The sequence below is a fragment of the Physeter macrocephalus genome, chromosome 20 (assembly GCF_002837175.3).
Source record: "Physeter macrocephalus isolate SW-GA chromosome 20, ASM283717v5, whole genome shotgun sequence".
Classification (NCBI taxonomy): Eukaryota; Metazoa; Chordata; class Mammalia; order Artiodactyla; family Physeteridae; genus Physeter; species Physeter macrocephalus.
The window spans coordinates 58,297,832-58,314,186 of record NC_041233.1 but is presented as its reverse complement, the minus strand read 5'-3'; the positions used below and the strand labels follow the sequence as shown (position 1 = coordinate 58,314,186).

Below are 16,355 nucleotides of genomic sequence, written 5' to 3'. Positions count from 1 at the left end.
CGAACCCGTGTCCCCTGCATCGGCAGGCGGACTCTCAACCACTGCGCCACCAGGGAAGCCCGAGAGTAACTTTTTTAAAGTTGTGTGACACAGGGTTAATTACTCACGAAAACTGAAGAACTATCATAATTAGCTGAATTTTCTAATAGTATTTTTACCCCTAGATCCAAATTAAATTCTCACACACAAGATCCTCTCCTGTAACATTAAGGAATTATTGTCAATTTTTTAGGGTGTGATATGGGAGGGTGGTTATGTTCGGGAACATAGTCCTTTTATCTTTTAGAGATTCAAACAGAACTATTTATGGTTGAGATGATATGAGGTCTGAAATTTGCTTCAAAATAATTTCACTGGGGATAAATGGAAGTGAAAGTGGATACAGTATAGATAAAACAAGACTGGCCAAGACACTAAATTGCTGAGGTTGGGAGATGGGTACATGCTGGTTCACTATACCATTCTCTTTTTTTTTTTGTAAATGTTTAAAATGTTCCATAATAAAAAAAATTAAAGGATTCTATTCTGAATAATGTCCATTTTTGACCCTAAATAATATTGTTTTACAGAGCCCTTAAAACAAATACGGAACACCAAAAGCTCAAGCAACAAAAGAAAAACGATAAACTGGAATTCATCAAAATTAAAAACAGTTGTACTTCGAAGGACACCATCAAGAAAGTGAAAAAAAAAGATTGGGAGGAAATATTTGCAAATCATTTATCTGATAAGGGATTCATATACGCTTCTTAACTGTGAGACTCTTCAGAGGCTTAACTGTAAAGCACATGCATCATGAATCTCCACGAGAAATGGTAGACTTCTGTGACCATGAGGGCGGCTTCCTCTTACAGCAAAAATGGCTGCCTCGGAGCCGTCTCTGGGAGATGCTGACAGAAGTAATGAAGGCTCAGAGAGGTAAAGTAATTGGTCCAGGGTCATGAGAAGAGATGTTAGCATGGCTAGGTCTACAGTGCCAGAGCCCTGACAAAGTCTAGTTTAAAGGAAAACCTCCCCTTGGACAGTCACTCACTGGGATTCTGTGGGAAGACCGCTGTCCTGTCAGTCAGATAAGGGCTTTTAAAACAAACAGAGGATTGAATAGGCATTTCTCCAAAGAATATATACAAATGGCCAATAAGAACACAAAAAGGGGACTTCCCTGGCAGTCCAGTGGTTAAGACTCCGAGCTTCCAATGCAGGGGGCAGGGGTTCAATCCCTGGTCGGGGAACTAAGATCCTACATGCCGCATGATGTGGCCAAAAAAAACCAAACAAACCAAAACAAACAAACAAACAAAAAAAGAACACAAAAAGATGTTCAACATTCCTAGTTATTAGGGAAATACAAATCAAAACCACAGTGGGATACTACTTCACACCCACTAGGATGGTTATGATTTTTAAAAAGACAGTATTGACGAGGATGTGGAGAAACTGAAACACTCATACATTGCTAGCAGGGATATATAGTGGTGCAGCCACTATGGAAAACAGTCTGGCAGTTCCTCAAGTTAAACATAGAGTGACGATATGACCCAGCAATTCTAAGTGTATACCCATGAGAATGAAAACATATGTCCACTCAAAAACTGTATATTCACGTTCAAAGCAGCATTATTCATAATAGCCCCCAAGTGGAAAAAGCTCAAATATCCATCAGTTGAGGACTAAACGTGTTACGACCATACAAAGGAATATTAATCGGCCATAAAAAGGAATGACATAGTGATACATGTTACAACATGGATGAACCTTGAAAACACTATGCTAAGTGAAAGAAGGCACTCACAAAATAGCACATGGTATATGATTCCATTTACATGAAATGTCCATAATGGGCAAATAGAGACAGAAAGCAGATTATTGGTTGCCAGGGACTTGGGGGATGGGGCAGGGAGAGGGGGAATGACTGCTGATACAGCATTTCTTTTGGGGGTGATGAAAACGTTCTGAAATTAGCTAGTGGTGAGGTGGTCCAAACTTGTGAATATACTAGAACCCACTAAATTGTATACTCTAAAAGAGTGAATTTTATGGTATGTGAATTATATCTCAATAAAGCTGTATTACAAAAAAGAAAAAAAAAAGCCTCAGAAACCATCCTCACCTCAGAACAGGAAGTACCAAATGGAGGTTGGGGACAGGTGTCAAGAAGCCCCAGGGAGTCCCTCAGCTCGGTACAGTCCACTGTGTGCTGAGAGCAGACAGATCTGCGTGTGGCAGCACTGTGGTCAGAATGAACGACGAACCACAACCCCCCACTCTTTTCCTCACTCAAGAGACTGCAGTGGTGCGTGTTATCAGAATAATAGCATATATCCTAACTTACCTGCCCTAAGAATAAATGACTTCATACCTTATTATTAGAAAATAGTTGTTGAAAAAACACCTCTCATCTGATCACCAAGGCTGATGATATGGAAAGTGATTCACGTGCATTTTGGACAAGGAGTGAACCAAAATATATTCTTAAATTCCTCCACTGAAAACAAACCTTGGGTCAGTAAGGGAATAAGGAAGTCTTAAAGTTCCCCAGAGCTAAAATAATTAATAACAACAACAACAACAAAGGCTAACATTTGCCAAGTAATTACTATGTGGCAAGCACTGCTCTAAGTGCTTTACAAGTATTAACTCAGTTAACCCTCACAATAACCCTACAGGCTAGGTGCTATTAACCCATTTTACAGATGAGGATACTGAGTTAACTAACTAGTCCAAGGTTATATGGAGGAAGTCTGGCTCCAGAGTCTGCACTCTCAGCAATGCCACTTCCAGGCATCTCTTCTGGGATGACCACCACGGAGGGGTGGTAGTTCGGGCATGAAATTAGACTTGTGTACCACACAGCAATTGGCCAACAGCTCCAGGCCACCTGCTTGACATCTTCCAGGGGACCACAAACCACTTCCTTCAGCACATGGGCAGACATTTCTACCCTCCTCTGGCTAGAGGCTCACTGCCCTTGTGTGAATCCTACTCCACAGCAAAGGGAGCAACCAGTTTGCAGACAGGGAGACTGGAAGCTAAGCCAATTAGAGACCTATAGGCTTTTGAGAAAGTAAACTGAAATGTTCCCCAGGTGCCCGTGTTAAGCGTCAGAAGGCACATCTTCAAGGATAAGCAGAGGGTGCAGGTGAAGAAATGATGTTGACATGTGTGTGGGGAAGTGAGCCCTCGCATGCCCTACTGATGGGAATGTGAACTGATAAAGCCGTTTTGGGGAGCAACTTGGCACTATTGGCCCCAAATTCCAAATGTACATACCCTATAATCCCACAGTCCCCAGTTCCACTTCTCGGAATCTAGCAAACTGCAGAAAGAAATAAGTGCAACAATGTTCACTGCAGCACAGCTAGAAATGGCAATACCTTGGACACAATGTATGTTCATTTATGGAGGGATAGTCAAATAAATCATGGTCTAAAGCAATTACAGGCATTAAAAAAAATCAGAGGCATCTATGCGATATGAAAAGAAGTCTACAATATATTAAGGTTTTAAAAAAAGTGCATGTTGTTAAAGTACTACATATAAATTATGCCATTTTTGCTTTAAAAACAAATACAAGAAAACAAAGAACCCTACCCATACCAACAACTTTGTGTATTTTATGTGTGTGGATGTAAGTTTATACATAGGAGTTATATTACTATATCTATAAATTTGCAGCGTAAGCAGAAAAACCAAAAATACACAACAAACCACAAACTTTCACTTTTTCCTCTAAGTATTTTTGTATTTCTCTATTATTTACCATTGCTATGAGCGTGTGTTATTTTTGTGTAATTAAAAACTGATATGAAAAGGTAAAAGGTACCTCAAAGCCCAAAGAAAAGCAGCAATCGGGTCTAAGAAAGGGATTGGAGAGACAGCCAGGTTGGTCCTTATGCGAAATCAGGCCGGTGCAGGTTTTCCGCTCCCAGCTCCCACCCACAGCAACAGCAGCAAGGGGATTTGCATATTTAAAGACAAGGGACTCAAGAAAAAAAAGAAAGAAGTACACAGGATGAACTTCCCACACTGTTCGACTCTATATTCAAGTCCCAAAGAGCTACCGTGCTCCAACATCCCAGTGTAGAAAGCCAAATATTAACTTTCTCTCCCAAATAAACCACAAAAGTGTAAATCTGATCAATAAACTAAGCTATGGTGTTTTTCATTGTGTCTGTGTTTGGTTGGGTTTTGACACGATTGGAGTGGAACTGCCAGGTGGAATTTTAGATGAGGAAGATTAATTTTTAAACGGCGAACAAAAAGCAGTATGTACAATTTTGAAAAATATGATTATTTTCTCCATGCACCGCATTTTCTCCATGCACCACGCGTGTCTCTGATCTGCAAGAATGTGTAACAAAACAGTGTTACAATGTAAGATCTGTCTTCCTCCATATTTCAAAATCAAAACAGAAATGTTTTGATAACTTCACTCAAGGATCCACCGTTCCAAACCACAAATATTCTTGTAACGTCTTACATTCACTCTCATCTCTTCCAAAACAAGTTTAAATTCTTTAAAACACCTAAGATCGTGAATCAAAACTGAGCCGTGGCTCTATGAGGGTGATGACGGCACCAGGAACAGAAGATATACAGCTCATCTGCTTTCCCACAGAAGGAAGTATGGAAAGATGAAAACCAAAAGTAAATAAATCCAGCTATGGGAATGTAGCTGAGTAAGCGAAAGTATCCCCCAAACCCCAAAAACCCCATCCAGGCAAGACTTACAAGTCTGAGAGGATGACCTACTTTAATTCCCACACTGGGAAAGCCCGGAATTGTATCAACAAGCTGCAGAATTCAATAGGATGAGATTTGTTTCCCTTTTCCTTACCTCCCATGTTGCAATGTTCTGGATTTATTTGTATTTCTTTGTTTGTGGTTTCCACATTTGCATGTGGGTTTTTGGCCAGACTTTGCTCCACCTAGTGGAACTTCAAAGGATGGGCCAAAAGGGAGGTGCCCACTGGCAGAACTCAGCCTGTTGTATGCGGCTGAGTGGACAGGTCACCAGGACCCACTGTCGCCATTCCCTGTCAGCCAGTGGCTGCTCTGTCTGTGCGGTTACAGTGGGATCGGTGGCCCCAGCAGGGCCCACAGTTGGGGTGGTAGGGCAAGGAATGAACCCACCTGGTCATTGCTCCACCTGGTCCTGATGGTCCCTCAAACGTCAGTCCAGCAACTTAAGGCAAGAAAGAAAGAGGCCCTCAGGTGTACGGATGGCCAGGCATTCAAAAGGCTGTTGGAATTCTGAATCCAAAGTCATCTAAGTTACCCACAGCACCCACAGAGTAGCCAGCTTGTGCCCAGCACCCACAGATGAGGGGCATCCTGGACCTGGAAGAGAGGGCTCTCCTCCAGACACAGCTCTGGTAAGGTCCAGGACCGTCAGCTTCCCTTGTGGCGACCTGAGAACATCTAACGGTTTCTGCAAGCTGAGCGTGTGTGAGAACAAACTAACATTCGTGAGGCCGAAAATGAGAGGAGAGCCAAGATCTGGAATGAGGAAAGGAAAAAGTTCTAAGAACGTGACTCAGTTCCGATTGGTGGTGGGACCATGGAAGACACAGAAAAGAAAGTGACTGGCCATCAGGCTTTCACTGGGACGAAAACAAACATTCTTAGAGTGAAACCACAAAGGCAGACCAAAGTGAGAGGAAAGGAGGTTTAAGATGGGGTGACTTAGGGAGGCTCACCTGCTTACTGAACCACAGACTAAAAAAATGTGCTTTTGCCAAAATAGTTGATGTTGGCTGACGATGATGAGCTGACTGGTAACACATGTCAACAAATCTGAGAGACATCAGGATTCAGGACACTAAAGCTTTAAACTGTCCCACTGGAAATTTGTCGTCAGAGGTTATTTCACACACATCTTTTCATAGGAAGGCTGACCTCAAATCCCATGATACTGGGCAGGAGCTGGTAAGGGGAGAGCAGGTACCACACAAGGGTTTCTCCACCTTGGCACTGACATTTTGGGGAGGACAATTCTTTGTTGTGGGGGACTACCCTGAGGACATTTAGCAGCACCCCTGGCCTTCATACAACAGATATCAGTAGTGCTCCTGAGTTACGACAATCAAAAATGTTTCCAGACACTGACAAATGTCCTCCTCAGGCAGGGGCAAAATTGTCTCCAACTGAGAACCACTATTCTACATAGGTTCATTATGAAGAGTTACCTACATAGGTAAAAGATCACAGGGACAAACCTAAACTCAGATATAGAACAGAATCAAGGAAGTCACTTCCAAACTCCCCACATCTCAGTTTCTGAACCTAGTTTGAGAGTTGACACTAACTTACCAACCATAATGCACTCTTGAGGACCATCAATAAGAATAGCAGTGATAAGTATTATATTTAATAACCATTAAGCATATTCCAAAAACTGTACATATATATCCTTTCAGGTCCCAACAAACCTATAAAGTACGTGCTACTTTATTTATTTATTTATTTATTTAGGCTGCGTTGGGTCTTCATTGCTGCGTTCAGGCTTCCTCTAGTTGCGGCGAGTGGGGGCTACTCTTTGCTGCGGTGCATCGGGCTTCTCTAGGCGGTGGCTTTTCTTGCTGCGGAGTACGGGTTCTAGGTGTGCGGGCTTCAGTATTTGTGGCATGTGGGCTCTGTAGTTGCGGCTCACCAGCTCTAGAGCACAGGCTCAGTTGCTCCGCGGCACGTGGGATCTTCCCAGACCAGGGCGCGAACCCGTGTCCCCTGCATTGGCAGGTGGATTCTCAACCACTGTGCCACCAGGAAGCCCAGCAGGTGGATTCTTAACCACTGCGCTACCAGGGAAGTCCCTAAAGTACATGCTATTATTATTCTCATTTTATAGATGAGGAAACTGAGGCACAAAGAGGTTAAAGTAACTTGCTCAAGGATAGTAAGTGGAAGAATCAAGTTTGGAACTCAGGTAATCTGCCCCCAGAGCCCATGACCTCACCACTACATTAGACTATATTCCACCTCCACACTGGAAAACTGTTAGATCTGCACTGTCTAACAGGTAGTCAGTAGTCACATGTAGCTATTTACTTTAAATTAAAAACTGAATATCATACCACTTTGGAAAACAGTCTGGCAGTTCCTCAAAAGGTTACACATAGAGTTATCATATGACCCAGCAATTCCACCATTAGGTATATATCCAAGAGAAATGAAAACATACATGTCTACACAAAAACTTGTACACACATGTCCATAGCAGCATTATTCACAATAGCCCAAAAGGGAACACAGCTCAAATGTCCATCAACTGATGAATGGATAAATAAAATGTGGTACATTCATGCAACTGAATATTAATTGGCCATAAAAAGGAATGAAATACTGATACATGCGATGATACACAAATACATCAACATGGAAGAATCTTGAAAACATTATGCTAAGTGAAAGAAGCCAGTTACAAAGGACCACATGGTGTATGATTCCATTTATACAGAATGTCCACAATAGGCAAATCCAAAGAGACAGAAAGCAGATTAGCAATTGTAGGGGCTGGGGGAGGAGGGGGTGTAATGGGGAAGGGCTGCTAATGGCTATGGGATTTCTTTGTGGGGTGATGAAAATGTTCTAAAACTAGATAGTGGTGATGGTCACACAATCCTCTGACTCACTAAAAAACATTTTCTGTACACTTTAAGAGGATGAATCCTTTGGCATGTGAATTATAACTCAATAAAGTTGATACAAAAAATTAAATGCCATTAAAAATTCAGTTCCGGGACTTTCCTCGTGGTCCAGTGGTTAAGAATCCGCCTTCCAATGCAGGGGACGTGGGTTCAATCCCTGGTCGGGGAACTAAGATCCCACATGCCGAGGGGCTACTACTGAGCCCACGCACCACAACTAGAGAGAAGCCCATGTGCAGCAAGGAAGAGCCCAGCACTGCAACAAAAGACCCTGCATGTTGCAATAAGACCTGATGCAGCCAAAAATTAATTAATTAATTAATTATTTTAAAATTCAGTTCCTTAGTTATCCTAGCCACATTTCAAGGACTCAATAGCCACATGTGGCTACGTGGCTACAAAATGGACAGCACAGATATAGATGATTTCCAACATCACAGAAAGTTCTACTGTCAGCAGTAGAATTTCGACAAATGGATAAAAGCCCCCCTTGTCGTCTAATTGCAGCTCACCTTTCAAGTCTCAAGCTATTCTCACAGTCCTCTGCACACCCACAGGCAAAGCTTCCACCACAGACTATGTGCCACTTCCAAAAGCTCCATTTTCACTCTTTCATGCTGGAATAAACTTTCCCCCTTCCTGGTCCACAGACATCTTACTTATCCTTATCAACCTTGAAAGCCCTGTCCAAATGCCTCTCCCTCTATGAAACATTCCCTAAATCCCCACCTTCCCCCAGCCCTAGCAGCACCGTCCTTTGCTTGCACTTCCATTACAGCATTGATCCCTCCAGATTACATATCAGTGTATATTATCTGTCTTTCCCACAGGATTATTAGCTCCCTGAGGACAGGGATTCTGCTACTTGTTAGAGGGTTCCCAGTGCCTAGGAATAATAATAGCCTGCTGCAAAGAATGAACATTTTGGTAAATGTTTGTTGGATTCTACTCAAAGGATTTACAGCAACTCATGGTGTTAACTTCAGACAATTGCTCACTTTGGTGTATAAAACAGGCTAAGAAAGTGAAAGAAAGAGGGTAAGAATCTGAAAGTCTCATATCCCACTATTCTACAAGGAATGAGGGTGGTCGCACTGAAATGCCATATTTAGGAAAGAAGAGTGGAGCAGAGGGCTTCTGGACTGAAAACTGGGGCAATGGAGGTGAGTAAAGGTGGGGCGGAAGGGGTATACTATTGGAGTGTGTGGGGGGGAAGAAAAAATATCATGAACCAGGGCCCCCTTCCAACTCAAAGTTTTAAGCATGGAAGAGGAAGGGCAAGGACTGCATCTCTACAGATTTGCGCCCAGCCCATCGGCTGGATCACTTTATTGAAAAAGACATTTCTCCTAAAACTTTACTTTAAATACTACAGTCAGATTTTTCTGGTTGAATCTAACCAACAAGAGAAAGAGAGAAACTCCGCATATCTCCATCATAATTTAACTGGAAGAGACAAATGCCAAGGCCTTACTGTTTGGAGACTCTATTGCTTTTTTATTCTTTATGGATTCAAGGAATCACATCTGAGTTGCAATGACCTATAGGAGAATTAAGTCTAAGTTCCTAATCACAGAATGGAGTTAAACTGATGAACTTATTTGGGCCAGGATGGCAAGAAATGACTGTTCCAGTGCAGAGCTGGAACCAGGGAAAGCAAGCTGCCTAATATCATATATTTGATATTAAATGCATGTGTAAAAAAAAGATTGTATTATGAAAAAGAATATATGTATATACATACATATACACATATATACAAAACTGAATCACTTTGCTGTACACCAGAAATTAACACATTGTAAATTAACTATACTTTAATTTTTAAAAAAAGACTGTACTTGATACAGACATTTCAAGGGAAAAAAATGCAGTGAGGTACCCATACAATTTTCAATACAGAATGAGTACAGAGAGTCCTCAATTCGGAGCTAGCTAGAAGCCACTTGTTGAAATACGGACAGTGAGAACCTGAAGTACATCCTAAGCCAAAATGGTCTCTAAATTTTTTTTTCTTCACTGATTTCTGCAAGCCAAATATCAACAAAAACCAAAACAAAACAAAAACTAAATTGACTAAACTGTGGCGGATTCAGAATTAATAATTACAGAGTAACTTCCATTCCAAAGGTTAAAATTCAAAACACAATTCTCACTATAGATACTGAGAACTCGGCGAGAGAAAGACACAGGCTATGAGATGGGGTTAGGAGTGTTAGGGGGAAGGGGGTCAGAAGGAGAGAAGCTACTCATTTCAAAAACTTTCCCTTCTCTGCAGGAACTGTAACCACATAATAGCTGCTGGCCAGTGCTAGCATCCATTCAAATGGAACAAAGTACAAAAGCCACACTGTGCCCCAAGTAAGTATCGCAAGTGCCAGAGAAATGATAACAGAACGGTTTGTGATCCACAAGCTGCAATTAGGGCATGACACTGAAGATCCCCTCCCAAACCTTCTCTCCACGTCCCAGGCTTCCATGACCTGGGAAGGAACCTCCACTTTCCATCCTTCTTCCTGCTAAAGAAATGGATCTGGTTCCCACCTGATGCCAACCACTGCTCTCCAATGGGGAGATGTAGTCCACAGGCCCAGGGCACCCAACTCAAAAGGCTCCAAAGCTTGCACCGTTCCTAAATCAAGCCCCTAGCAATGTTAATTATTGGTTATTGGAAACAGCCTTTAAAGATACTTACAGAAAGGTGCACGTGCAAAGGAAAAGCAAGTTTGTTCTATATTTTGTTCTCTCAACATCTATATTTCTTAGCTTTGTAACTTTTCTAATAAAGGAAATTTATTTCTCTTGCCACTTCATGATTTTAACTGAGAAAACAAAGAACCCCAACAAAGCCTAAAACAGAAGAGCCCCAGCCCTAGAAAAAGGAATGTACTGGGACAGAAAATGAGCTCTATTCCTTTCACACGTTATTTCCAATATACATAAATATATTCTTTGGGAAAAGCAGATACGTCCACAGATAAATGAATAAACAAATTATGAAACACAACGGAGTATTATTCAGCCATAAAAAGGAATGAAGTACATGCTACAACATGGATAAACCTTGAAAACATTATGCTAAGAGAGATGCCAGATACAAAAGGTTAAAAAAAAAAAAGCCAGATACAAAAGGTATTGTAAGATTCCATTTATATGAAATATCCTGAATAGATAAATCCATAGACATGTAAAGCAGACTGGTGGTTGCCAAGGGCTGGGGGAAGGGGGAACAGGGAGGAACTGCTTGTACGGGGTTTTCTCCCCAGGTGATAAATGTTTTGGAACTAGATAGAGGTGGTGGTTGCTCAATATTGCAAATGCACTAAACATCACTGAATTGTTCACTTTAAAATGGTTAAAAGGTTTTAAACAGTTTATGTTATATAAAGTTCATCTCACTTAAAAAAATTAATGTTTTAAATAGAGGATACTAATGGGCATAACATGATGCTCATAAACTCCTAGGAAAAAAGGTTAGGCTTTTTGCTGGCATTCTGCTTCTACTCTTGACCACAACACAAAGTTCAAGTGCTAAGCTGTATAGAGTCTGCCATCTTGCTCTTTGTGTGTCTGTATATGCCCTTCTGAAAAGACACAGAAGGGAACAGAAACTGAAGAAAATAGAATGGTAAAGCCTTGCCAAATGCAAGGAAGGGAAGGAGGGGTGATTCCCCCTACTGCACCCCACCCAACCTGGCGCCAGGAGCAACGCTCCCATTTGGGTTTCGAAATGCCAGCCGGCGCTAAAATCAGCACAAGCCACTTAGCAAGAAAAGCTGGGGTGCTCCATTTGTTGCCCGTATTGGCATCAGCACCACCCTTTGCTCAAAACCCGGAGCTGGCCCAGATCAGCATCAGTGACCGGCTCCCCAGGCCAGCCAGCCTGATAGTAAGAGCTTGTTACAGCTCAAGTGTGCCCTGCTGCTGAGAGGTCCCAGTCTACTTCATCTCACTTGCCTTCCAAGAGTCCTGCCTCCAACACCAGTAAAAATGGGGCCAAGTGGCCCCTAGAACTTTCCCAGGTCCAGCTTGAAATAGATATCCTCTCAGCCAGCCCCTCCTCCCTCTCAAGCCCGCTCAATAACCCACGTACCCCTACCCGCACAGACATACACGCGGCATCGCTGCCTTGGAGACCTGCTCCACTGGAGGACACGAATGCGCCCCCCATGACCCCGCTTGCGCCACTAGCCAGTCACAGTCATCCCAGCCCACCTGACCTAACTGCCGTCTCAAAGGCCCCTCACTCGCTTGGCACCATGCCTCTGCCACCTCCGTGATACCAAAACCGTCACAGGTGTCCCTCAGCTAAACACCGACGCCCCCTTGGATCCTGTCCACTCCAGGCACGGGTGCCCCTCTCGGGACCCCTCAACTCTTGGCAACAACATTCCTTCAGCCCCCTCCAGCCAGGCCTCGACGCCCCCCAGGCCCCAGCCTGGCCCGGACACCCCCTCCCCCTTACCTGCGGGGGTTCAGCCCTGGCTGACAGGGGGCTGGGCAGCGCCTGGAGGAGCAGGAGCGCCATGCCACCCAGGAGCCTTCTCCTCTCCATCCCCCTCCTGCTCCTGCTCCTCCGCCACGGCGCCGCCACCTCCCTCCTCCTCCTCCCTCTCCTCCTCTTCCCTCTTCTTCCTTCTTCCCTTCTTTTCCTGTTTCACTCTCCCCTCCCGCTTCCGGCTCCGCTCCACCCCGCCCCAGCCCAAACGCCCGCCCAGACACTTGGATGGTTCTCCAGTTCCAGCGCTTCATTGGCCCTTGCCCTTCGTCCATTGGTCAAAACAGCTGTCGATCAAACCGAAGTCCCGCCCCCTCATGAAGACGGAAAACCAGAGAAATCCAGCCAATGGAAAGTAAGAGGAAGCCGGGCCATCTTGAGTGCTACGAGGCGGCGTAAATGCGTCCCGCTGCGCAGAGAGTGGCGGAAGTAACTCTGATCAGGGGCGGGGCCATCCAAAACGTGAGTTGAAAAGTCTAAGTCTGGTGCCACCATCTTGAATGTGGCGGAAGTACTAGATTTCCACAGTTTAGCAAAGAAAAAGAAAGGGGTATGGTAATTCCAAAGGGTGTTGGAAAATAGTTACTTTTATAAAGTAACCTGGCACTCTTAAAAAAGACAACTGCAGAGACTTCCCTGGTGGTCCAGTGGTTAAGACTCCACGCTGCCAATGCAGGGGGCCCGGTTTGATCCCTGGTCAGGGACGTAGGATCCCACGTCCTGTGTGGGTGGCACGGCCAAAAAGTAAAAAGGAAAAACAAAAAAGACAACTGCAACCTAAAAAGCTTTTGATGTCTTCTGTCTTTAAGCACAGCCCCAGTACTAGAGTCCCTCTCTTGCTCTCAAACTGCTCAAGCAGTATCTTTGGTCAATTTGAATTCCTATGAGATAGTATCTTTACCTGAGGCACAGTGCTTTGTCACCCCAAGTCCGAGGGATGAAATTCTACTGACTCTTCCTCAGAAATAGCTCTGAAATCCACCCCCACTGCTTCAATCCATGTTCTCATTTTCTGGCTAAATACAAACGGTCTCCCTGCTGTCCTACCAGTTGCTAATTCTTCCCTCTTGAATTTCTCTCGTCACAGCAGGGGTGTTCTACCACCTAAAACCAAATATTATCGTCTCAGGGCTTCCCCTCTCAAAATACTTCAACTACCTACAGGATTTATTGTCCAAACTTATCAATATGGTGGTCCTTTCTGTGTCCTCATCCCTGCATTTTTTTTTCACACCTGCATACTTCTTTATCTCACCTACTGCCACTACATATCCCACACATTCTGCTCACACCCAACAGTTAAGAGATCCCCAATGAACTGTGCTATACGATACATTTAACTTCATTTACACATTACACATACAGTTTCCCGTTTAAAATTCCTAGTTCTCATCCCCTGGTTTCTTCTTCTGAATTCACATAACACTTACCACACAGTGTATCTAATCTATAATTTCTGCCTGCCTGACCCCTCAGACTAAATTTTTAGCTTTTTGTATGGCACACCAGGTCTTATTCATTTTTTAAACAAATCCCTACACCCTGTACATGGCCCGTGAGCTCAATCAATATTGGGAAAATAAACAAACAGATGAAGACCCGCAGCAGAAAAGCCAGCTGCCTGTAGCTGCCAATTTCCCCTCAAAAACCTGCCAAAGCATTTTAGAGCCGAGCCCAGTCTAGCCCATAGCTGAGCCCAAAGAAAGTTTGTTCTTGGCTTAAATGGTGGCAAAGTGGGAAACAGGTAGAGTGAAAAAAATCAGTTCTGTCTCTGTCTTGATCCTGCTTTCCCAACTGCTGCACAGGGTGACAAGTATTTTTGCCAGTCTTAAATTTCTTAGAATTTCATCCATTCCACAACCAAGCTCCCTAGGGAAGAATAAAAGATTGAGTACTAGGCAGGAGCCACATTTTCTTAGCACAGGGTCTCAATCCCAGCCTCAAGGAGTTGTAAGTCCTCCATATAAAAGCCAGGTATCACAGATAGCCAAAAAGCACATGAAAAGATGCTCAACATCATTGATTATTAGAGAAATGCAAATCAAAACTACAATGAGGGATCACCTCACACCGGTCAGAATGGCCATCATCAAAAAATCTAGAAACTATAAATGCTGGAGAGGGTGTGGAGAAAAGGGAACCCTCCTACACTGCTGGTGGGAATGTAAATTGGTAGAGCCACTATGGAGAACAGTAGGGAGGTTCCTTAGAAAACTAAAAATAGAACTACCATATGGCCCAGCAATCCCACTACTGGGCACATACCCAAAGAAAACCATAATTTGAAAAGATACATGCACCCCAGTGTTCACTGCAGCACTATTTACAATAGCCAGGACATGGAAGCAACCTAAATGTCCATCAACAGAGGAATGCATAAAGAAGGTGTGAGATAGATAAATAAATAAATAAATACACACACACACACACACACACCCTTTCCCAGAGTTTGAATCAAACACAAATCTAGGTGCCACACACACACACACACACACACACACACACACACACACACACACACACACAGAGAGAGAGAGGAATATTACTCAGCCATGAAAAAGAACAAAATAATGCCATTTGCAGAAACATGGATGGACCTAGAGATTGTATACTGAGTGAAGTAAGTCAGATATGGAAAGACAAATACCATATGACATAAAAATTTAATACCCTTTAATGGAAGGCAACATAATCCAAATAGCCTTCATGTTAACATACATAATGTCAAGCAGACAGTAAAAAATTACTAGATATGTACAGAAGCAGGAAAATATTATAATAAGGAAAAATTAGTAAGCATAAACTGACACCAAGATGATTTAGATAAATAAATAGCTAAGAAAAACTTTGTCAGCTATTGAAAGTATGTATGAATCTTGAAGGACAAGATAGATATAATAAGAAAACATCTGAGGAATCTCAGCAGAGAAAGGAAAACTAAAACAACCAAAAAATCATTAGAAGTTCTGGAACTGAAAGTACAATAGCTGATACAAAAGAAAAAAAAAGTTCTGATGGGTTTAACACAAGAATGGAAATAAGAAAAAAAAAGAGTTAATAAATTTGAAGGTAGATTATTTAAATTGATTTACTTTGAAGAACAGAAAGAAAAAATAAAAAGATTGAAGAACTTTACTATACCTCAGTGACTTTTGGGACAAAAACTAGGAAGAGAGCCCTCACCGGAAACCAGATTTGCTGGAACCTTGATTATGGACTTATAGCACATAAGAAAATACATGTCTCTTGTTCAAGCCACTCAAAAAAAAAAAAATACCATATGACATCGCTTATATATGGAATCTAAAAAAAAGTACAAATGAACAGAAGGGTACAAAACAGAAGTCAAGTCACAGATGCAGAAAACAAACTTATGGTTACCAGGGGATAAGGGGTGGGGAGGGATAAATTGGGAGATTGGGATTGACGTATACACACTACTATATATAAAATAGATAACTAATAAGAACCTACTGTATAGCACAGGGAACTCTACTCAATACTCTGTAATGGCCTATATGGGAAAAGAACCTAAAAAAAGAGTGGATATATGTATATCTAAAACTGATTCACTTTGCTGTACACCTGAAACTAATGCAACACTGTAAATCAACTATACTCCAATTAAAAAAAAAAAGCCAGATATCATCATCATTAGGAAACCCCAATGGTTTCAATTTGGAAAACAGAAGGGAATTTTGTCCTGACTTCCTTTTCTCCCTTTACCTGAGAGCTTGAACTGAGCTACTGGACAGGACAAACACTACACCCTGCTCAGTCTGTATTAGCACTTCTCACACCAAGGCATTTTAGTCACCCTAATCACTTCTTTCCACATCCCACAGGGGCCAAATCAAAGAAAGCAGAGAGGCCTTACAAGATAGAGCTGAGATGCGGTTTGAGCGAACTATTTTTAATCTGCCTCTGAACTGCAACCACTATCTACTCCAGACTTTTCCAAAAGAGTAATTGTCTATGAAGAGAGGAGGACTGCCAGGAGGCTTAAGGAGATGGGAAAGAAAGGAGAAGATTGTGGATTCTTGAGAGAACATCAGTTCAGAATTGCTTCCAAGCTCTGGCTAGCTCTGGTAATGTTTTTCCTATTTGCCTTTGGAAATGAGCAAAGCTTAAGGCAGACCTCCTGTCCTAAGGAAGCCAGCTCCAAGACACAGACTTTTCTGCTCAGACATCAGCCAAAATTAAATTGTACA

General features: G+C 42.6%; 1 protein-coding gene across 10 annotated transcripts in view; it reads right to left on the bottom strand.

Moving 5' to 3' along the window:
• WBP1L (WW domain binding protein 1 like) overlaps nt 1-16,355 on the bottom strand; it is a 110,662-nt gene that overhangs the window by 89,701 nt on the left and 4,606 nt on the right. For 7 of the 10 annotated variants that reach the window (XR_003677542.2, XR_008616166.1, XR_003677543.2 and 4 more), the window contains exon 1: nt 12,112-12,273. The exons of 1 other annotated variant lie outside the window; for it this stretch is intronic. Coding sequence is in view for 2 of the 9 variants with exons in the window: in XM_007126893.4 (XP_007126955.1) it covers nt 12,112-12,201 (90 nt within the window). In the remaining 7 variants the exon portion in view is untranslated. Of the gene's footprint in view, nt 1-4,307; nt 4,342-5,133; nt 5,186-5,278; nt 8,137-12,111; nt 12,274-16,355 lie in introns of those variants that run through there. 2 more of the 10 variants (XM_028481312.2, XM_007126898.4) reach the window with 2 other exon arrangements.